At 39.4% G+C, this 24,211-nt stretch overlaps 1 protein-coding gene across 1 annotated transcript; it reads left to right on the top strand.

Annotated features, from left to right (window-relative positions):
* Positions 1 to 11: 11 nt before the first annotated feature.
* LOC143296672 (synaptobrevin homolog YKT6-like) lies at positions 12 to 14,266 on the top strand. Its single transcript, XM_076608707.1, has 9 exons — positions 12 to 173; positions 4,452 to 4,588; positions 5,451 to 5,533; positions 6,192 to 6,292; positions 7,105 to 7,163; positions 9,107 to 9,152; positions 9,947 to 10,012; positions 12,276 to 12,377; positions 13,714 to 14,266. The coding sequence occupies exons 2-9, from the start codon at positions 4,482 to 4,484 to the stop codon at positions 13,747 to 13,749; spliced, it is 600 nt and encodes a 199-aa protein (XP_076464822.1). The 5' UTR covers positions 12 to 173; positions 4,452 to 4,481; the 3' UTR covers positions 13,750 to 14,266.
* The last annotated feature ends 9,945 nt before the right edge of the window (positions 14,267 to 24,211 follow it).

Below are 24,211 nucleotides of genomic sequence, written 5' to 3' on the forward strand. Positions count from 1 at the left end.
ATGACGTAATTTCCGTTCGTCTGGTTACAGCTTGGCAAAACTTACAGTGGACAATCAACATTGCTTTTTCTGGAATTGACTCATTGTCAGGTTTCGTTTGTGACCCTTTGTAATATATACAGAAGTTGTACACAATCAAAAGTCGATTGGAGGACTCTCAATTCGACTCAACGGTAAGTCGGTGTATTAGACTACTAACCACAGATTCTCTCTTATCTGAAGAACATTCATGGTTCATATGTTCATTTCGTCTGGTAAAAAAAAAAAAAAAGAAAAAAGAGTAAGTTTTCTGCGTTCCCGGATTCCCCAAGTGATCATAATTGTCGAGTCTGTCGGCTTTACAACATTGTAATTTATGAATTACATTATTCTTTAGGACAGTTCAACCGCGAGGTATGACATTTGATAATCAATATTAAAACATTACCATTCATCAATCACCACAAAATTTTATTAACAGATTTCCAGGCCACTTTTATCTTCTTCTTTTTTGTTTTTTTTTTTTTAACAAAAGAAAGATCTAACTCAAAATGTTAGATTCTATGAAGAGAATGGGAAATAGTTCATTTTTATTAATGGTGATGGCACTTGTAATTTTTGTGATATTAATATCAAAGAGTGGAAAGACTGTCTTTGAATGTGCAAATTTTAAGCAGTCAGTAATTTTGTAATGTTTTTCCACTATGGTTTTAAACTTTCATTAACGTTTTTTAAATCAAAAGATAAAATAACTGTTTCCTTGCTTGTTTAATATAATATAATATAATATAATATACATGTAATATAATGTAATATACATGGATTTTCTTAAAGCTTTTGATAGCCACACCAAAGGTGACTGAGTAAAATTGATGCTCTAGGCATTAAGGGAAAGATTCACAGCTGGATTAGAGACTTTTTGTCAGGACGCAGACTGTTTTTGTTAATGGGGCTAGATCTCAGGAAGCAAATGTCACCAGCGGTATTCCACAAGGATCAGTACTTGGACCTGTACTTTTTGTTATATTTATCAGTGACCTTCAGGACAATGTTAGGACAAATTTCAAAATGTTTGCTAGGTCTGACACAGAGGAGGGGCCCCAAAACCTTCAAGAAGATTTAGATCGGCTGCAAGAGTGGTCAAACAAATGGCTATTGAGATTCCATCCAGGAAAATGCAGCATATTAAAGCTTGGAAGGAAGAAGTCAGAAGCAACATACTTCTTGGGAAACGAGTCAGGATACAGATCAAACAAAGTGACACTGAGAGAGACCTAGGAGTTATCATTGACTCAAAGCTGGCATTCAGGGAACAGGTAGCCCAGTCCACAGTGAAGGCAAATAGGATAGTCAGTGTGATTAGAAGATCATTTGACCACCTCAGTGAGAAAATATTTGTCATTTGACCACCTCAATGAGAAAATATTTGTCCAGCTGTACAAGAGTTTAGTGTGCCCATTACTTGAATATGGGCACTGTGTGTGGCAGCCTATGCATAAGTCATTATACAGTGACATTGAGGATGTTCAGCACAAAGCAACAAAACTGCTATCACACCTGAAAGACAAACCCTATCAGGAGAGACTGCGTGAACTAAAATTACCATGCTTGGAACACAGGAGGCTCCATGGAGACATTATTGAGGTATACAAATACTTGCATGGGTTTTACTCAGTCTCTCGACCTAGCTTCCAACTGGCATCCACACGTGATCTCAGAGGCAATGCTTTGAAATTAGAGAAACACCAGTGCCGTCTTAATATCAGAGCAAACTACTTTTCCAAAAGAGTTGTTAACACATGGAATGGTTTACCAGACTCTCTGGTGACGGCACCATCTGTTGACTCTTTTAAAAGCCGCCTGGACAGCTACTGGACTGAGCTACCTTCAGTGTATGTTCCTGCCTGCCAGTGTTAACCACCACCTTTGTACATGCCATTGCCCGCACGTGGCATACACATAAGTAAATAGATCTCGGACGACGAACAGGCCCTTACGGGGCCTCAACCATCTAAAAGTCAAGTCAAGTCAAGTTTACCAGCTTCCTCTCAGTTTTTTTGTTTGTTTGTTTTTGTTTTTTGTTGTTGTTGTTGTTTTTGTTGTTGTTTTTTGTTTTGTTTTGAGTTGTTGTTTTTTTAAGCTGTGAATGTGTTTTATTAGTTTAACTTTAAGACTAGAACAATGTAGTATGCCTGTCCGTAGATTTATAGCTGAATCAAAGTGTGTTCAAACAGGTACTATGTCATGATGACATGTTTTTCATTTTCCAATCCAAGTCCTGTTATAGAATTACATACATAATGAATATTCTACAGTTTAGCTGTGTGGAAATCATTGTTATATAATTCAGTTATAATAATGTACAAAGAATAGCCCTGTGGCTAATCTGGAGTTGACCTCAAGACAAACCCTCCACTTATTCAGGGCAAGGAGGGAGGGAAAAATTGATAGAGGGGCTGGAACAATTTTGTGCATTGCATGATTCACTGGACTGGCGTGAATTTCAAAAAATTACACTCACATTGATCAAAGAAGGGGACAAGGTGTGTACAGGCAAAATTCTGAATCAGTGAATGTTGCTCCCCCTCCAACCTCTGCACTGTAATTAGTCAACTGGGTCAGTGTTAACCTCTTTGAAATTGTCTGGAATTTAGCTTGAGGTGAGTGGGCGTGGCACGGGCAGGTTTGGCAAGTGAAGGACAAGTGTGTGTATGTGTTTGTGTATGTTATATATATTATGTGCACTGTATGTCTGTGTGATTTTTATTTATTTCAAGAAAAACAGAATTATAACAGTAAAAGAAACAGTTTTCTGACTATACGTCAAGCGCAGTTGCCAAGAAACTGTGAATAATGGGATGAACATGTGTAGAATACCAGAACTCTGGATAATGATTCATGACTCAGTGTTGACATAATGATATGATGACACATTTAGTTTTTAGTTTTCATATATTTTCTAGGTTTTATTTCAGCTGCTTTCCTAACAGTTTAAAAATATATTTAGAAAGTATGGGAAACTTGTTTATCTTACATTTATGGTTCACTTAATTTATAGCTGACCAGTATGTTAAATAAGCTTCAATGGGCGCAATAGCCGAGTGGTTAAAGCATTAACTTTCAAACTGAGGGTCCCGGGTTTGAATCTCAGTAACGGCACCTGGTGGGTAAAGGGTGGAGATTTTTCCGATCTCCCAGGTCAACATATGTGCAGACCTGCTAGTGCCCGAACCCACTTCGTGTGTATACGCAAGCAGAAGATCAAATACGCATGCTAAAGATCCTGTAATCCATGTCAGTGTTCAGTGGGTTATGGAAATGAGAACATACCCAGTATGCACACCACCAAACACAGAGTATGGCTGCCTACATGGCAGGGTAAAAACGGTCATGCACATACGTAAAAGCCTGCTCATGTACATTACAAGTGAACGTGGGAGTTGCAGCCCACAAACTAAGAAGAAAAAGAAATAAGCTTTAAATTTTCAGAAATTGATCGTCTGTTCATTTTCCAATCAGATAAAGATGATTATAATTTATATATACTTTCTTGTGGTAGTTTGAGTGCTTGATTTTTTTGTTTTTGTTTTGTTTTTTGGTTTGTTTCTTTGTTTGTTTTTTGTAAGCTGCAATCCCCACGCTCACATACCGTATACAACATTACGAGTGCACTGTTTGTTGAGAACCAGTTAAGTAGCATACTCATGATCCAATAATTTAAGAGTAAATGAAATGAAATGAAATTATTGACAGAAGCAGAGTACAAATTATTCATTCTGTTGCATTCCAATTGTCACTGTTTCTTATGCTGGAAGATTATGCAGATCTCAGTTCATTCTGCTCAACATTTGTATTTGTATTTCTTTTTTTATCACAACATATTTCTCTGTGTGAAATTCGGGCTGCTGTCCCCAGGGAGAGCGCGTCGCTATACTACAGCACCACCCATTTTTCTTGCGTGCAGTTTTATTTGTTTTTCCTATCAAAGTGGATTTTTTGTACAGAATTTTGCCAGGAACAACCCTTTTGTTGCCGTGGGTTCTTTTACGTGTGCTAAGTGCATGCTGCACATGGGAACTCACTTTATCGTCTCATCCGAATGACTAGTGTCCAGACCACCACTCAAGGTCTAGTGGATGGGGAGAAAATATCGGCGGCTGAGCCGTGATTCGAACCAGCGCGCTCAGATTCTCTCACTTCCTAGGCGGACGCGTTACCTCAAGGCCATCACTCTATTTGACATATTGATATGATGACACATTGATTTATTGGAATAAAGTTTATAAACTGCCACTTAAATTTACATGTCATTAAAAACAAAATATGTTTCATACTCCAGGCAAACATGTTTGATCAATATTTTATTTTGTCATTATGTTTTTTTCCTTTATAATAAGAATATATATTTGATAATTAATTATGATAATACTTTTCGTGTATGCGTGTGTGTGTGCACTATTTTTGCTTCACAGGTGAAATAACAGAAGAAGGCAACTGTCACGATGAGGTTGTACTCCATAACCATTTCATACAAGAACTCTGATGGAGTCGTTAATCAACTCAAAGCTGCACATGAACTGTCATCATTTGGGTACTTCCAGAGAGGAAGGTATGTTTGTTTTGAAATTTGATCAAGTATTAGGTATATCACATAAAGTTTAAGTATATATATAATCATATTAGATAATCAGTACAGTTATTTATGTAGTGTCAGAGAATACTGAGATAAAGTCCGCATTTTCACAAACTTGACAAAGCAGAGGAAAGTGATTTCCTAAAACAACAATATTATACTAACGCATGTGACAGTTACACAGTGTAGATAAGATGTCTGTCAGCTGTACTGCTTTGCTTTTTTTTCTACATTTTCCTTTGTACTAATTCGACCATAATAGGAGACAGCATGAATCAGTATTTCAGCATTGCACAAAAAGTTAAGTAATAACTGTGTTGTATTTTCCGTGTTCACCATGTAACAGCAAACATTAACACAGTATCTACATATGGTCTAACACACACACACACTCACACACACACATATACACACTCATATAACATATATATATATATGTGTGTGTGTGTGTAAATTATATACATATTTAACCATTTCACACACTGAATGTAATGGACAAAGTAACAAATTCACAAAACTGATTTGGGTGTGTGGTATGGCATGATGTGGTCACTGGGGGCAGGAATAAGGGGTTGTTTTTCCTGACCCAATAATTTTGAAAATGACCCATTGATTATGTGGTGAACTGATCAAATGACCCATGGTGCCCTAAACTTTGAAACAGTGATCAAATTTAGATCTATATAAGTAATATTGTCTGCCTTCCTTCAAATAAAATATTGATTTTTAGGAGGTTTAGCCTCGTTCAGAAGAAAGAAAATAAAAACATAATGAATTATTGAATAACTTAAAGGTAACATGTGATTTTCATTTTTTGCTTTGTTTTATTTTCTTATAGCGTTCGTGAATTTTTGGATTTCACAACCAAAATTCTGGTTGAGAGGACGTCGATGTGTTCAAGGCAATCTGTGAAAGAACAAGGTTGGTTTTATCATTTTTGTCACTCCACTCCACTACATGACACTACACGACACTACACAACACAACACAATACAACAAAACACAACACCTCTCCCAACACACACTCACACCCCATACACATGCACACGCACACACACACACACACACACACACACACATAGACAGAGTAACACTTACACACACACACTAATGCTAACACACACACACACACACACACACACACACACACACACACACACACACACACACACACACACACACACTAACACCTACACACTAACACACACAAACATTCTTTTGCCCAACTTACCTATGTACCTACCTCTGTCTTACTATTGTTTTTCAACAAGGGGTTTTTTTTGTTGTTGTTGTTTTTTCTCATTTTTTGTTCTTTTTTTTTATATTCAATTGTTGTTTTTCACAAGAAATGACCAAAGCAGTGAACTGATTATCACATGGGAGCATGGTGCATGTGTGATTTCCAGAATACATGTGTCATAACTGATTATCACATGGGAGCATGGTGCATGTGTGATTTCTAGAATACATGTCATAACTGATTATCACATGGGAGCGAGCATGGTGCATGTGTGATTTCCAGAATACATGTGTCATAACTGATTATCACATGGGAGCATGGTGCATGTGTCATTTCCAGAGTACATGTGTCATGTATATGTACGACGTGACGGGCTGGCAGGTGTGGTGGTGGGAGATCACGAGTACCAACAGAGAGTGGCCCACACTCTCATCAACAAGGTACACTTTTGTCTTGATGTCTGATTGGAGCTAATTGATTGATATCTTGATAGGAGGACAGATAAACAGTGTGTGTGGTGTGTATGTGTGCAGGACTTAGGCAATGAATATATGATTCTATCCGTGAGTGGGTATTGTGAGTCTTTTGATTGAATTGAGGGAAAATATTATTCACCTTTTGAACTGGTTCAGAGCGTGAAAAAATGTTTCCCCCCCATTCAAAAAACTGAGCATGTGTGTCTGTGTGTGTGTGTTGTTTTTTCTCCTGTGTTAAAATTGATTGTGTGCAGGGATTTCATTAACAAGCATACTTATTTTTAAACAGTGTTATCATAAACATAATGGTTAGTATCTGGTTGTTTTAAGTATTTCTTTGTTGGTGTTTTCTTCTCTCTCTCTTCTTTTTTTTTTTTTTTTTTTTTTTTTTAGCATTTCTTTGTTATACTTAGATGGTGATATTGCTATAGCTTCTTGTTATACTTGGAATTTAAATCCACATAATGAGTAAAAATGTTTCAGTTAACTTCAGGTTACATCCTCAGTAGATATGGAATAACTGCTACAAGATGCATATTAATAAAATACGTAAAACTGTTTAGTATGTGTGTGTTTGTGTGTATGTGTTTTGTTGTTGTTGCACCAACAAGACTTTAACCTTTCACTTAGTTTAACAAACCAAGTCTCATTGGTTAGTGTTGAAATTTGCTTCTTTTTTTTTGTATTATTGATCATTAGTACTACTGGTTCTTATGTGGGGAGGACTTTGTCTGCTTCTTCCTGTAAAAAAATATTCCATGATGATTTGGTTCCAGGTGCTAGATGAGTTCACAACTAAATATTCCAGTTCACAGTGGGCCGTGCTGAAAGAGAGGTTAGTAAACAAGAGATGAAGGGAGGAAGTATATTAAGGTAGCGCTAGGCGTAGATTTGGGGGTATTTTTGTTTCTCAACTTCTAAGTAATGTATCACTCTGAAGTTTGGCACAAAGAGAGAAGACATCAAAGGTATGCCACACACCAATTTTTAAGTAAATAGCTTGACTAGAATTAAAGTTATGAATATTTTTAATGTTCTGAAGGGTAGCTCCATTTCGCAGACTAGATCTCATAGAAGCTGCCTCTCTGAGAAGGGGGGGGGGGGGGGGGGGTTAGTGCTTGCCTTTGTCTGCAAAGTGCTGACTTGCTGAGCACTTTTCCTACCTCTCCGCCGCTTCCCAAACTTGCGGAGGGCCCTAACTTTAACTTTTCTTTCCTTTGTCATTCTTATCTTTTCAAAGATTGCTAAAATAATCCAAAATTTATAGTTGTTGATCGATCTGAATAGACACAGATAGCAGACGCTTTGCAAACAGGAAGTCGTTTGAGAGCCAATGATAAAGCTCAGATCGGCCACGTGACCGAACCGGCCAATCACTTCACCAACAACAAGCAAGCCAGTGACCCACTTTTAGGCCCTGGCATGCTGGCTGTGCAGGAATTTTCCTATGCTAATTAGGCTCATGGTGAAGGCCGTTTCTTCCTCTCTAGTTTAGTAGGTCACAAGCCATGCTTCATGGCGTCGTAGCAATTTTTGGATGCATTCGATCTTTTTTTCACAACTTTCTCTCACACCCACTCACAAAAACAGCTAAAAACACACACTTTGAGTAATAATTCAAACAAAACACACACATGTAAGGCTTTATGAAACATTATTCTTGCAAAATTCACAACAAACACAAAACACATTTTTTAATGATTTTTGGTCAAAATTCTACCCCTAGTGCTACCTTAAACAAACGAGCTTGAGGATGCAAACAATTAATGTGTGCAGATTACTTTTCTGTCTCATGCTTTTCGATAATCAGATCCAGCCCCAGAGCATTGGATAGATATATACACAGTCTGTGCAGTTTTGTAGTGTAGTATACTAGTAAATGGATTTTGTAAGGTGTACACAATCTGTTGCAGCTTTTTCTTCTTCTTTTAATATAATGAATACATTTGGTGTGTAACAAAAAAAATTGTAATGAGTTCCTTCAGATGGGGGAAAATCTTTTTTTTTTTTTTCTGAAGTGCATCTGTTGTCTTGCATTGTGTTATTTTTTGCCAGAACAGTTTCAGTTTCAGTTTCAGTAGCTCAAGGAGGCGTCACTGCGTTCGGACAAATCCATATACGCTACACCACATCTGCCAAGCAGATGCCTGACCAGCAGCGTAACCCAACGCGCTTAGTCAGACCTTGAGAGAAAAAAAAGAAAAAAAAAAGGTGAATAAATAATAGATAAGTTTACATAAATAAATAAATAAATAAATAATAATTATTAAAAAAAAAGAAGAAAAAAAAGGTAGTAGCAATAATAATAATAATAAAATAATAATAATAATAAATAGATAAATAAATATGACAACAATGATGATAAATAAGCAAATAAATGTAAAACATGAAGACACACATTCACACATACACCCACACATGCATAACAGAAATGCCAGAACAGATTTTCTCTTTGTGAAATTTGGGCTGTGGCTGTGCCACACCTTTTTTTTTTCCATCTTTTTTTTTTTCCTTTTTTTTTCTCTTTTTTTGTTTGCAGGTATATTTGTTTTACTGTCAAAATTGATAGGGGGCGTAAGGGTTGTGGGGAGGATATTAGAGATAGTGAATAAGTCTTTTAATTTTGTTGGTTTCTGAAGTGGAAATGTGAAAGATCGTGGTTGTTCTGTAATATGAATCACATGGCTATGTACTTGTGTTATTTTGTGTGGATGTTTACCTTACGTATTCTTTTTTAAGAGTTGTGGTTTTAATCCAACATGTTTTTGCATATTTCAGTTCGGTCGACTTCCCACAGGTGCAAGAGTACCTTCAGAAGTATCAGGTGGGTGTTATAGGTTTTTTTGTTTGTTTGTTTATTGTCATTACTGTCAGTTACCTGCAAAATGATTCTTTGAAACTTATTGTTACTATTGTTATTAAAAAAAAGTCTTTTCTAAATGATTATACAAAATTTCCATTCCTTTTTGTTTCTTCATATTTTGAAAAAAAAAAATTTCAGCTGCATTTAACCAGTGACACAGTATGATAGTCATGCATTTTATTTTAGTTGTTTCACTCCATTGTGCATTTGTGCATTTCCATTCAAAATAGCGCCAAGAGTAGGAATTTCAGTGTTGCACTATGACTGTATGGGAATGTTTCAGTTATCATTTATTTCTATAGTATGTATCTATTGATTTTTGGCAGGCTGGTGGCTAGGTTGTATGTCAAAGTAGCAACCTGTAAATTTACGCTTACTTAACCATGACCCAACTAGTGCAGACTCCGGCAGGGGTCTGACATTCCTGTCCTGTGCAAACTACTATCCGCTTATGCGGAGAAAACGAAAGCAACTACGGCCTTAAGTCTAGTTTATTTCACTTGTAGCTGAAGCATGTATGTAATAATGCCAACATGTCAATTTGAGTTTCATCTTTACTTTTTTTATTTTAGAAACATGCTTATATCTGACATGGATATTGAAATCATAAATTGTTTGGAAACATGCAGTATGTTTTTTTGTGCTTTCAGTCTTCACAGTTCTAGTTGTCCCTGATATAAGTTGTTGAGCCAACATCATCTTTTTGCATATTACATAGTTATTAACAGTGTCATGATTGTGCATTTTCATCACAGAACCCCAAGGAAGCAGACGCGATGACCAAAATCCAGTCAGAACTGGATGAAACAAAAATTATTCTGGTAAGTTTAAAATTGTTGGAGTACGATCAGTATGTCATTCATTTGCCTTTAATGTCTAAGTCAACATATGAACATGTGTATTTATTGTAAACCAGACCATATATAGATTATGATGATGATCTATTCATATATATATATATATATATATATATATATATATGTGTGTGTGTGTGTGTGCGTGTGTGTGTGTGTAAAGAGAGAGAGAGACTGTACACCCAAAATGCTGGTGATGGTATAGAAAAATTGAAGTTCCATCAGTCAGACATAATGCATTCAAATGTATACCGGTTTCTTGGTTGTGGATTAGAGACATATTAGATAAACAGGTAGGACTTACTTTCTATTTTGCTGCAGGACCAAAACATTTTTGGAATGTCGTTGATTGCCAGTGAGGAAACATAAATGAAGTTGTTGGAGGAGAACTATTCACCTACTGTGTTTCTGGCTTGAGATATTTTTAAATGTCTGTGGGTTGCGTCATTGGACAGGTTACAGTTGTGGATTGTGGCAGAAGATAGTTTACAACTGTCCTCACACAGAGGCGTAACATAGTTTACAACTGTCAGTGGACAGCGGCATGACATAGTTTACAGCTGTCCTTTGGCTGTAGCATGACATAGTTTAAACTGTCCACACACAGGGACATGACATAGTTAACAACTATCCATGGACAGGGGCATGAAATTGTTTGCAAACTGTCCATTGTCTTGAATGTGACATAGTTTTCAGCTGTCCATTGTCTGGAGCGTGACACAGTTTTCAACTGTCCATTGTCTGGAGCGTGACACAGTTTTCAACTGTCCATTGTCTGGAGCGTGACATAGTTTTCAACTGTCCATTGTCTGGAGCGTGACATAGTTTTCAGCTGTCCATTGACTGGAGCGTGACATAGTTTTCAACTGTCCATTGTCTGGAGCGTGACATAGTTTTCAGCTGTCCATTGTCTGGAGCGTAACATAGTTTTCAACTGTCCATTGTCTGGAGCGTGACATAGTTTTCAGCTGTCCATTGACTGGAGCGTGACATAGTTTTCAGCTGTCCATTGACTGGAGCGTGACATAGTTTTCAACTGTCCATTGACTGGAGCGTGACATAGTTTTCAGCTGTCCATTGACTGGAGCGTGACATAGTTTTCAACTGTCCATTGTCTGGAGCGTGACATAGTTTTCAGCTGTCCATTGACTGGAGCGTGACATAGTTTTCAACTGTCCATTGACTGGAGTGTGACATAGTTTTCAACTGTCCATTGACTGGAGTGTGACATAGTTTTCAACTGTCCATTGACTGGAGTGTGACATAGTTTTCAACTGTCCATTGACTGGAGTGTGACATAGTTTTCAACTGTCCATTGACTTGAATGTGACATAGTTTTCAACTGTCCATTGACTGGAGCGTGACATAGTTTTCAACTGTCCATTGACTTGAATGTGACATAGTTTTCAGCTGTCCATTGACTGGAGCGTGACATAGTTTTCAGCTGTCCATTGACTGGAGCGTGACATAGTTTTCAACTGTCCATTGTCTGGAGTGTGACATAGTTTTCAACTGTCCATTGACTTGAATGTGACATAGTTTTCAACTGTCCATTGACTGGAGCGTGACATAGTTTTCAGCTGTCCATTGACTGGAGCGTGACATAGTTTTCAACTGTCCATTGACTGGAGTGTGACATAGTTTTCAACTGTCCATTGTCTGGAGTGTGACACAGTTTTCAACTGTCCATTGACTGGAGCGTGACACAGTTTTCAACTGTCCATTGACTGGAGCGTGACACAGTTTTCAACTGTCCATTGTCTGGAGCGTGACATAGTTTTCAACTGTCCATTGTCTGGAGCGTGACATAGTTTTCAACTGTCCATTGTCTGGAGCGTGACACAGTTTTCAACTGTCCATTGTCTGGAGCGTGACATAGTTTTCAACTGTCCATTGACTGGAGCGTGTTATAGTTTACAACGCCCATGGACAGGCAAGTCATAGTTTAAACTGTCCACACAGGGGCATGACATAGTTTGCAACTGTCAGTGGACAGGGGCATGACAGTTTACAACTGTCCATGGACAGGGGCATGACAGTTTACAACTGTCCATGGACAGGGGCATGACAGTTTACAACTGTCCATGGACAGGGGCATGATATACTTTACACAGCTTGTGGACAGGGGCATGACTTAGTTTGGAAGTCAGTCCATGGACTGTGTTAGATTGTTTACAACAGTCTGTGTGAGCCGTGGTGTGAGACAGTCTGCTCCTGTCTGTGGTTGCAGCACAACACGATAGAGGCAGTCCTGGAGCGAGGGGAGAAGTTGGACGACCTGGTGGAAAAGTCTGAAGGGCTCAGCATGCAGTCCAAAGCCTTCTACAAAACGGTAAGGGCTGTGGAGGGGGGGGGGTCAGGGTTGGGTGAGCCTTTCTGTCTTCTGTCCAAAGCCTTCTACAAAACGGTAAGGGCTGTGGAGGGGGTGTGGGGGTGGGGGGGTCAGGGTTGGGTGAGCCTTTCTGTCTTCTGTCTAAAGCCTTCTACAAAACGGTAAGGGCTGTGGAGGGGGTGGGGGGGGTCAGGGTTGGGTGAGCCTTTCTGTCTTCTGTCCAAAGCCTTCTACAAAACGGTAATGGCTGTGAGGGAGGGGGTGTGGGGGTGGGGGGGTCAGGGTTGGGGGAGCCTTTCTGTCTTCTGTCCAAAGCCTTCTACAAAACGGTAATGGCTGTGAGGGAGTGGGGGGGGGGTCAGGGTTGGGTGAGCCTTTCTGCCCTCTGTTCAAAGCCTTCTACAAAACAGTAAGGGCTGGGTTGGGTGGGTGGCGGGGGGTGGAGCCTTTCTGCCCTGTCCAAAGCCTTCTTCAAAACGTTTAGGGCTGTGAGGGAGTGGTTGGTTGGGGGGTAGCCTTTCTGCCCTCAGTCCAAAGCCATCTACAAAACGGTAAGGGCTGTGGAGGGGGTGGGGTGTGGGGGGTCAGGGTTGGGTGAGCCTTTCTGCCCTCTGTTCAAAGCCTTCTACAAAATGGTAAGGGCTGGGTGGGGGGGTAGCCTTTCTGCCCTTTGTCAAGCCTTCTCCAAAACGGTGGGGGGTGGGGGGGGATAGCCTTTCTGCCCTTTGTCAAGCCTTCTCCAAAACGGTGGGGGGGGGGGGGTAGCCTTTCTGCCCTTTGTCAAGCCTTCTCCAAAACGGTAAGGGGTGGGGTGGGGGGGGGGGGGTAGCCTTTCTGCCCTTTGTCAAGCCTTCTCCAAAACGGTAAGGGGTGGGGGGGGGGGGGGGGGTAGCCTTTCTGCCCTTTGTCAAGCCTTCTCCAAAACGGTAAGGGGTGTGGGGGGGTAGCCTTTCTGCCCTTTGTCAAGCCTTCTCCAAAACGGTAAGGGGTGGAAGCCTTTCTGTCCTCTGATTTCACAACCTGCTGTGCAGAGAAGAGTGTGTGTGAGGATCAGCTGACCGTTGCCTGAGCATGCAGCGTGCATGGCCGTGCAAACCCTCATGCACATGCAACACATACATATAAATACACAGAGAAGCCAAACACATGCATACTCACTCTCTCTCACACATACTCGCACACGCATGCATGCGTGCACGTGCACACATACATCTAAGCTATAGATGCCGATCAGAATATTAAAAAAATTTATTTTAATCCACACATCTTTGTCAGCATGCCAGTATCATTGAAATGTGTGTAATTTTCTTTTGTGTGTGTGTGTGTGTGTGTGCAGGCCAAAAAGACTAACCAGTGCTGCATTATTCTGTAAAGAAAGAGGTCTTGTGACCCCCTACATCTGCGTTCTGACCAGTTTTGTCTGAGAATTCTGCCTCTGTATTGTCCACCGCATGCACGTCAAGGCCAGCCATCCGCCCGCACGGGGGGGGGGGGGCCATCAGTGCGACGATGTGATAACCTTGGATGTTTTGTGTGTTGTTTTTATTTTTTCACTCTTGTGTTGACAGCAACATATTCATGCTCTGTCTGTCATGGGTACAGTGGGATGTTGTTATTAGCTATTACTAGCAAACAGGTCATGTGGTTCTGAACAAATGTGTGTGCGTTGAAGCTTTTTTCTTTTCTTTTTTTTTTTCATGTTCAGTTTCATAAAAAGGGCAAACATCCCTTTTGAAGTAATAGTTAAACATAGATTTAAGAAGGTGTTGTTTTTTTTGAGAGGGTGGGTTTTTTTGTTGTTTTGTTTTTGTTTTTAGTAACATCAGCATGGTAGACATCTCGCTCTTCCTGTATCATCAGTTCCTATGTGTGTCATATGTACATAAAAAGACACTGGAATAGTTTGCCTTTTCACTTGATTTTATGTAATACCCCTCACTCTTTCTCACCTCTTTTTGGAATGCTAGGGGGTGCAGCGTGAACATGTGTTCATAAACTGTAAAGTGAAACTTGTTTTACTGCTCAAACTCGACAGTTCTGACACTAGCATTCATTCATTTCATTCATTTTGCCCATCGCTCCTGGTGGAGCATAGGCCATCGACGACCCCTCGCCATCGCACTCTGTTCTGGGCTGTTCTGGCCATTCCAGACCAGTTGGTCACTCGCATTATTGTCCTGGGTGTCAGAAGGGGAGTCAGCCTTGCAGCTTCCTTTCGGCTTTCACTGCACCGCGTCATAAGTCTCCGGGATGGAGACCCTTCCTTGCCCAGGTGAATGTTTGGTTCTTTGTCGTCGATGCTTCTGTAACTGGTCTTTTTTACAGGTAAACCCCTTTATCCTCCGGGCTAGGTGGTCCTGCCTTAGTCGCCTCTTACGACATGCATGGCAGGTGACACTAGCATTAAAACACAGAAAAAGGTGGCATGAGGATTTAGCCTCAGTAATAAGACACCAAGGCCTGATGCAATCATCAGTTGAACATTATGTTTGGTTTGGTTTTTGTCGGTGCCTTTTTGTTTTTAGACCTGTTGATTGTACTTATGTTTGTCTGCCTTATACCTGTTTTCTTCCTTCATTTGTTACTGCTTTTAAAGGAGATTATCAACGTTTCACCTACCTCTGAATGCAGAATGTATAAATAAAAGCAAGCAGAATTATAAAAGAGGTGGAAGGAAAATGAAATAGTAACTGACTGTGAGAGGACCTGCCTAGGAACACTTTCTGTCTGTGTCGTGTTGTGTCTTGATAGCTTTGAACTGGACTGAGATAAGACATGGTTATAGATTTACCTGTTCATTGTTTTCTCTTCTAACATTTTTTTTTTTTTTTTAAGCACCAAGCATTCTCCATTCCTTTGCACTTGAACCCAGCGTGTACTTGTAAACTCTCACAGTGCGGTGGTGTGATAGCATGGCTCAAAATAATCTTTTTATCCAAGTGTCCAGGACATCTAAACCTTCCGGCAGACAGGTGGAAATGCTCTCTCCACTTGTCTATTTGGCTTCCAGTTTTTGACCTAGCAGTCAGCTTCAGTGCAGACTGAGCACATGTCTCTCCTACACTTTTCACTGAAACACCGCTACCACCTATCCACCACCATCTCCCCCCCCCCCTTCACCCTCCTGCCCCCCCTCACCCTCCTGCCCCACCCCCTACCTGGTTTCTCTCAGAATGGAATCCTAGCAGAGAGCAGTCTCACTGAGAGACTGGCATGCACTGTAACGTAAAATTTGGCGACGCAGAACCAGTAGGTCGACTTTCTTTGTTTCTCCCTCTCAAGCGTGTGTAGTTTGTGTGTCAAGCATGTCATGATTTATGCATCTTATATTGACTTTGATCTTGCACTTCTGGCAGTAGTTGTTGGGGGGGATAAGTAGATTTTTTTTTTTAATTATTAATTTGGGGGGACAAATAAGAGTCTAGGAATTTCTGGATAGCCTTTAATTTGCTTAGCTCTGGTGTTGACTTCAGGACTCCAGGGCTTGTACTTTGGTTTTCTGTGGGTGACCTCAGTAGACTGCGTAATGTAAACTAAATGTGTTTCTCTTGTGTTGCAGTTTTCTTGCAGGCTTAGATGATACTGTTTTCTCTGCCAGTGTACATAGATCTAATCTGAAACATGGTAGTGTGCATGTTTATATTTAATATGAATTTGTTATTTATTCTGTCTTGCCACATACATCTTTCCAGAAAAAAAAAAAAGATTAGAATGCTGTTATTAACTGCTCTAGAAGATGAAGATGGTAGTATGTCTTATGCTCTCTCTTTTTGTCTTTTTTGTTTTGGGTTTTGTTGTTCTTGTTTTATAACTAAAGGAACGTCTGTGAAATGACTAGGTCTTCAGATGAGGATGCAAGGTTTGAGACCTGCACAGTGAAGAGTTGTACTGTTTGGTTGAATGTCTAGTCTGCAGATGTTTTATCTTATCATTTTGTGTGCATTGTGAGTGTTATGGGTTTTTTATGTGTGTGTGTGTGTGTGTGAACAGTCTATTTTATATGTTTGCATGTTTCTTTATTGATACAGTTTCTTGAGAAGTAATCTGTTTTAGCTGCCATCATTTCAAAACTATGATGAGTGACATGTGATGGCCTAGAGGTAACGCACCCGCCTAGGAAGCGAGAGAATCTGAGGGCGCTGGTTCGAATCACGGCTCAGCCGCCGATATTTTCTCCCCCTCCACTAGACCTTGAGTGGTGGTCTGGACGCTAGTCATTCGGATGAGACAATAAACCGAGGTCCCGTGTGCAGCATGCACTTAGCACACATAAAAGAACCCACGGCAACAAAAGGGTTGTTCCTGGCAAAATTCTGTAGAAAAATCCACTTCGACAGGAAAAACAAACAAAACTGCACGCAGGAAAAAATACAAAAAAATGGGTGGCGCTGTAGTGTAGCGACGCGCTCTCCCTGGGGAGAGCAGCCCGAATTTCACACAGAGAAATCTGTTGTGATAAAAAGGAATACAAATACAAAATACAAATGTTTACAAAGCAACAACAACAACAACAACAACAAAAAAGGAAAAAAAAAAAGAAAGGTTTGGCTGTAGTATCGTGCACCCCATCTTCCCTGTCCCTGAAGTGGCATTTCTGCCGTGCCAGTCATCCTCATACTGTGTGTATACAGCCACTGCCAGTTGATTCGGTTGCCAATCCCAGTGCAAACAAACAGCACCAGAGGTCTGTATCAGGTCCCCGTGAGACCACTCCCCCACAGAAGGCCCAACCTGCTTCCTGTTGACTTTGATGGTGTTCAGCAACGCTTCAGAATCTCAGGAGTCGGCCTGCGAAGCTGCTTACTGATGTTGATTGCTTTTTGTAGTGAGGCCAGGCTTGAGCGTCGGCTTTTTCATTGTAGAGTGACCCTCCAGCAACAGCGTCTGTGAACTTTTTAACTCTGCAGAACTTGACGGAAATTATGTCCCAGTAATGAAGGTAGAAAGGAAAATCGGAGGTGGTCATCATGAGCCAAGATCATGAAGGGCCAGGTATTGTATAGTATTTTATAGTATTGTATCCAGCAACAGCGTCCGTGAACTTTTTATCTCTGCAAACCTTTCTTGGAAATTATGTCCCAGTACTGAAAGTAGAAAGGAAAATCAGAGGTGGTCACCATGAGCCAAGATCATGAAGGGCTAGCGATTGTATTGGATTGCATTGTATTTCATTTTGTCACAACAGATTATATCTGTGTGAATTTCGAGCTGCTCTCCACAAGGAGAGCACGCCGCCACAGAGCAGTGCTACCTTTTTTTCTTTTTCTTTTTTTTTTCTTTTTCTTTCTTTTTTATGCCTGCAAGTGTATTTTTTCTCATGATTTAATCATGATGATTGAGGATGATGTTGATGATGGTGTATTCAGACAGCTGAATCATTTTTTATTGGCGTCGTTACCAGCGAAAATTTCAGTGTTTGTTACTGTTTTGAAGCAGATCACTCCGTCTTAGCTTTTTATCAAGAAGTGTTTTATGTTTTTATGAAGCAGTTGCATTAGAAATGTTGTATTGTTGTCACCTACTTTCACTTCCTTTCACGTCCCGGTCATTCAGAGTAGCTGTATAGCGACACCAGATTCTGTGTTGTTGTATACTGTGTCTCCAGGCTGGGTAAGTGCATCTTGAGATATTTTGTTAATATTTTTTGTATTATTTGAAACATTTATGTGCAATGGGGGGAAAAAAAGAAACTTTGGTTATGTTTTTTTTTTTTCTTGGTTAAGTGTGTGAAAACCTTTATTCTGAGGATGTTTATTTACTTTTGTTAAATTTATGAAAACCTTTGATCCTAGGATATTTATTTTTATTCATTCATAAAATAGAGTTGTTAGCATATTTTTTTTCATCAGAGACTACATGCTATGTGCTGTAATAGCAGTGTATTTTTCATGCTCATCAGAATTATAAATACCTTAGGACAGTTATTTTGACATGTGGTCGAGTGTGGCAGACATTAACTGTGCATGTGATTGTGTGCTCACGGTGAAAATGGACTGTGTCATAATGGTGGACCAAATAGTCTAGTATAGTGCTTGCTGTTCATGTCTGCATTGTTGCATGCCGTTAATTTGTGTCTGCATTGTTGTTTTGGTGAAATGAAGAGACTGCTGTGACTGGCACTGTCTAGAAGTATCTAGTTTGTTTGTTTGTTTGTTTGTTTCTGAGTATTGCATGCATGTCAGTACATGTGGATGAGAGTTCGATGCAGAACTAATGTTTCTTTGTGTTTTTAAGTAAGTGTTATTGTTTTTTTTTTCTCAGAAGGTTGTATGAGACATGGAAAAGAAATTATGGAATATGTTGCTGTAATTATGATAATCAATACATACTTGAATTGTTTTTCCCTTTCGTTTACCCAAAAAAAAAAAAGAAAATGAAATATAGTAATATTCTCTCTAATGACTTGTGTGAACTTTTTTTTTTTCTTCTATCCTCTTCACATTCTTCCATTCCATGGTTTGTTTTGTTTTGAAATGTTGAAACATGAAGCGATGTAGTCACTCACAGTCACAGACATTTTTTTTTTCTGACAACAATGCATCATTTTTGCAGAATACACATATTGCACATGCCAGTGCACACTCACATGGGAGAAATAGTCCCAGACATGTCACACAAGCACATATACACACACAATTTGCACATGTCAGTGCACACTCTCACAGAGAAACAGTCACATCACACAAGCACGTACACACACATTGATCCTTTCCACATCTACTTCAGAGTATGTTTTTTTAAATTTCTGAATCAGAGAATCCACTTAAACTACAAATATGTGAGGATGTACACACACATTGATCCTTTCCACATCTACTTCAGAGTTGTTGTTTTTTTTTAAATTTCTGAATCAGATAATCCACTTGAACTACAAATACGTGGGGACTTGATCAGTTATCACATGTATACTTTTGAACCAAATGCGTGCCAAGGGTCAGAGATACAAGTAAACCTTTTCTCTTTAGAAAATGGTTGGGGGAAAATACTTTCTATGTTAAATGGTAGGATTTTTGTCCTTTCCTGTATTTTCTTTCAACCAATAATTGTATATACATTATATTTATTGTGTGCATCATTACTAATGGTGGTTTTTTTGTAAAGGATAGCTTTGGTTACCACATGGATGTCAGCAATTTCTCTGTAGCTTGGCAAGTACATGAAAAGTATGTATCTGGTTTATTCTTACAATGCAGCGCATTCTATTTCTAGAACAAACTGAAACAAAGAAATATATGTGTGTGTGTGTGTGTGTATATATATATATATATACACACACAAACACACACACACACACACATGCATGTACATGTGCACACACACACACACACACACACACACACATTGAATGAATTAAGTTTATGGCCTTTTCATTTCTCGTCGCTGCCTTAATTCCTGTGTTGCTTTGAGTTGTCAGTTATTTTCACAAATATTTTATGAAAGGGCCCTGCAGAAAAAATGCTGGTTTGCAAGTATAAAGACATTACCGTTTATCACAAAGCTGTTGTGGAAAGTTGCACACACTGCAGAAGATACAGTGCAATGGTGTGTTGATAATGATGAATAAAATTTTTAATTGAAGAAGAAAAACAAAAATAGGATGAAATTGTCATTATCCATTGGAAGTTACAGAGAATATGACATGCTAAGTTTGTTTGCTACCGTTGGCATCTTCCGGACTTTTGTGTCTGAAAAGATCCCAAGAACGTTTGGATTCTTCCCCTCATAATAACCAGGAACTAGAAATGTGATCTTGATGAAGACCATGGCTAACAGTACTAGCTTTTTCTCACAGTTTTCGAAGACCATGGCAAAAAGTGCTATGTACTTTTCTCTTGGAGTGAAAGATTATGTAGCAGTGTTTTGCTCACATGTGTGAATGAAGTGAGTCTGTAATTTTCCAGTCTCAGTTGTTGGGAGGGGATAGAAGGGTTGGTGGATATCAGTCTTATATACATTGATATTTTATTGGCTATTGTAAGTGGTTTAGAAATATATGCTTGTGTTAAGAAGCACAATTTTTCTCTGTCACCCCCTTCATCATGATATGGTAAGCAGGTCAAAGTCAAATATCAATGTCATTACCTATCAAAACAGAAAAGGCTTGTGAGAGCTCAGATCTTCAATCCATTTTGTTTAGATCAAATTTACTATTTTGACTGGACTTAGTGACAATCCTCGGCTTATATCACAGATTGACATAAGTTTACATTTGGGCCAATAGCAAAGTGTGAGCTGTATTATCAATGGTTTCTCCAGTCAATGGGAAACCATTTACAGCTTAGTCTTTTGTGAAGGACTATGTCTCTCAAACTAGGAGGCAAAATTGCACTGGCTCTTTGTGCTGCAGCCTTGTGGGCTAGTTGGCCTTTGGGAACCATCCCAATGCTGACTGTCCTAAAAACCCTCTTGGCCGAGAGAGTGGGGATGTACTTGGGCAAGACACTCTCCACTATAATCAAATTCTAGCCCAAATAGTCGGAACAGCAGTTGCCTCCTCTGCTGTTCTGATGGTCATTGTCGGACACGACTGACTATCTGATGGTCATAGTCAGACATGACTGACTATCATATATATATATATATATATATATATATATATATATATATATATATATATATATAGTGACAATATGATCTGTATTAGAATTAGGACAAAGGTCAAGGTAACAAAATGGCACATTGAAACAAGTAATGTGTGGGTTCAAAAGAAATATGGAATATGTTCAGTCAGTAGTGAGGGCAAAGTTCTTCAGAAAGTCAAGGTAAAGGTTCAAGGTTACGACCTGACAGCAAAACAAACAACAACAAAATGTGATTGTATGATAAAACTTGAGGTTTTTTCATCCAATTTTTGACTCACTTGTGTAAACAAAGTGAGTCTATGTGTTAACCTGGTGTTCGGTTGTCTGTGTGTGTGTGTGTGTGTGTCCGTGTGTCTGTGTGTCCGTGATAAACTTTAACATTGACATTTTCTCTGCAAATACTTTGTCAGCTGACACCAAATTTGGCATAAAAATAGGAAAAATTCAGTTCTTTCCAGTCATCTTGTTTAAAACAATATTGCACCTCTGGGATGGGCACAAAAAAATAAAAACAGAAGCCTAATTATATGCAAACTGCATTTACTGTTTATATTTTTTGTATTCTCTAAACTTGGCACTTTGACCTCTTATTCTGACACAACAACAAGAGGAGTCATTATTATCATTTTTTGTTCAAACAGGAACTTCTTTTGCTAAGCATGGAATTTTTATTTATTTTGCAAACGTTTTGGTGCAGATAGTAAAAAAGGTAAATTACTCTGTAATTAATGCTAGGGGACTTAATTTATCACAAGTGAGTCTTGAAGGCCATGCCTCTCTTGTTTATCAAATGTAGTACAGTGACAGGTTGTGGCAAAAAAACAACAACAAACAAACTCTTTGCTGGGGTCAAGGTCACAACAGTGCAAAAATGCTTTTATGCAAGATTATCTGCTTTCCAATGCCCTTGTTTTTGTGTGTTTTTTGTTTGTGTGAGTGTGTGTGTGTGTGTTTCTTTTTCTTTTTTTGTTTGTTTGTTTTGTTTATTTTTGTTTGATTGTTTGTTTCTTTTGGGGTGTCCTTTTTTTTCTTTTTCTTTTTTTTCTTTCTTTTTTTCAAATAAGTGGTATTGCATGTGAGTCTTGGAAGGTAGGTAATTGTAGCTGTCTTGATGTGAATGATGGTTGCAATCTGGCTTGATGATGCAGTCACACTTTGGTATAACCCTGTGTAAATCAAATATCTTGTTTCAGTAATACAGACTCATTCATCACATTAAGTAAGTAAGTAAGTGTGCATACATTGATGGAATGTACTGACTTAGCGGCTCCCCCTGTGGTTGGATGCATGAGGCAGTCAAGGTGCTCCATGGTACACAGACCTCAGCCAGTTTCCTGGTGTCAGCCCATCGTCTGTTGACAAGTCTGAGGTCTGTCTCCTGGTGTCAGCCCATCGTCTGTTGACAAGTCTGAGGTCTGTCTCCTGGTGTCACCCCATTGTCTGTTGACAAGTCTGAGGTCTGTCTCCTGGTGTCAGCCCATCGTCTGTTGACAAGTCTGAGGTCTGTCTCCTGGTGTCACCCCATCGTCTGTTGACAAGTCTGAGGTCTGTCTCATGGTGTCACCACATCGTCTGTTGACAAGTCTGAGGTCTGTCTCCTGGTGTCACCCCATTGTCTGTTGACAAGTCTGAGGTCTCTCTCCTCTGTTTGCCACGAGTTTATCTGCTGACTTATACATATATGTGTGTGTGTGTGTATATATTTGCTTCTGTTGATAAATAGAGAAATAGATGTACATTGTATAAAAATAATGCATTAAACAATCAATAAAACACTGTAATAATTCAGTATGAATAATACAAGTAGCACTCAACTTCACAGAAATGATGCGTGGTCACCTTGTGTAGCACACACATATCCATATGCACAAAATCAAATTTTTAATTCAATTTAACAATTGAAATCGGGCAAATATAGTACAGGCAGCAGATTCACATGTGTGCAGAGATGCACAATATATTTGAGAGAAACTTTGGTCACCTTCCATCTCTTGAAAATAAACCAAGGAAAATGCAAATCATTGTTCATGAATTAATCTATCTGGGCAAACAAACCAGCATATCCAGGTCACTTGCCTGAAAACAAGTGTATGTACATTCATCATCAGCACCCCACTCTTCTGTCTGGTAGACTGTTACTGGTAAGTTGTTTAATTTTGTGGCTGTGGTAGTAGAGAGAGAGTGAGAATGTCTCTGTGTTTCTCTGTATTTCCTTTTTTTTTTTAGTTCTTTTACCATGCTGGCTTCTCTGTGGTAAAGCAAGTAATTAGAAGTGTTCATTCTTATTCGGATGTTTTTGGGTGGTGAATTGACGCTGAATTATTTTTATACTGCTGTCAGATTGAGTCAGTCTGAACTGAGCGTTCAGACAAGTCTGAATAGTACTGAAGAGGTGAAGAGAACACATTATTCTGTCCCTTTCATCTCTCCCTGTAATTCATTTCCGTTACTATTTCTCTGGGGGTGGGGGGGGGGGGGTTCCTCGGTCTACTTTTCTGTGGATAGGAAGTGGTAATTGTGGGGTGTCAATTGGTTTGAGATGCTTGTTCATTACGTCCCAGCCAGCTATATGAAAGTTAAAATGCATATGCCGTATTGAATTGCAAATGCATATGTTCTGATGAAGTACCTGTATTTCTGCCTTGTGCTCAGTACTAATTGCTCGAAGCGTTTCTTTCTTTTTTCTTTCTTTTTTTGTAGTTTGTCTCAAATTGTGGAGATCAAATGGCTATTTTTATGTCAGTTTTGCTTAGTGCAAAGAAACATACATGTATAAAGATGAATGTGCACAGCAGTCATTAAAATTCCATCTGAATGATCAGACATGCTTCTGTGTGTGTGTGTTTAGATTGCCACGTCAGCCTTGTGTGCACATTCAAGAAACAAAGTATCATTGTATGCAGGCTGAAGGCCATCCTTTAAAGGACAAACCTTCAGTCTTGGCAGCTTGAGACTGCTGCTGCTGAAAGGAGTAGCTGGCGTGCATTGACAAAAACTAGGACGAAGGTGGCAGAATGGTTAAGATGCTGACGGGCGCAATAGCCGAGTGGTTAAAGCGTTGGACTGTCAATCTGAGGGTCCCGGGTTCGAATCACGGTGACGGCGCCTGGTGGGGTAAAGGCTGGAGATTTTTACGATCTCCCAGGTCAACATATGTGCAGACCTGCTAGTGCCTGAACCCCCTTCGTGTGTATATGCAAGCAGAAGATCAAATACGCACGTTAAAGATCCTGTAATCCATGTCAGCGTTCA

Source organism: Babylonia areolata, chromosome 2 (assembly GCF_041734735.1).
Source record: "Babylonia areolata isolate BAREFJ2019XMU chromosome 2, ASM4173473v1, whole genome shotgun sequence".
Taxonomy (NCBI): domain Eukaryota; kingdom Metazoa; phylum Mollusca; class Gastropoda; order Neogastropoda; family Buccinidae; genus Babylonia; species Babylonia areolata.

Coding starts and splice junctions, on each gene's coding strand:
- LOC143296672 (XM_076608707.1), top strand. CDS start 4,482: ATGAGGTTGTACTCCATAACCATTTCATACAAGAACTCTGATGGAGTC. Junction 5,534..6,191: donor GCAATCTGTGAAAGAACAAG/GTTGGTTTTATC, acceptor TGTCATTTCCAG/AGTACATGTGTCATGTATAT. Junction 10,013..12,275: donor ATGAAACAAAAATTATTCTG/GTAAGTTTAAAA, acceptor CTGTGGTTGCAG/CACAACACGATAGAGGCAGT.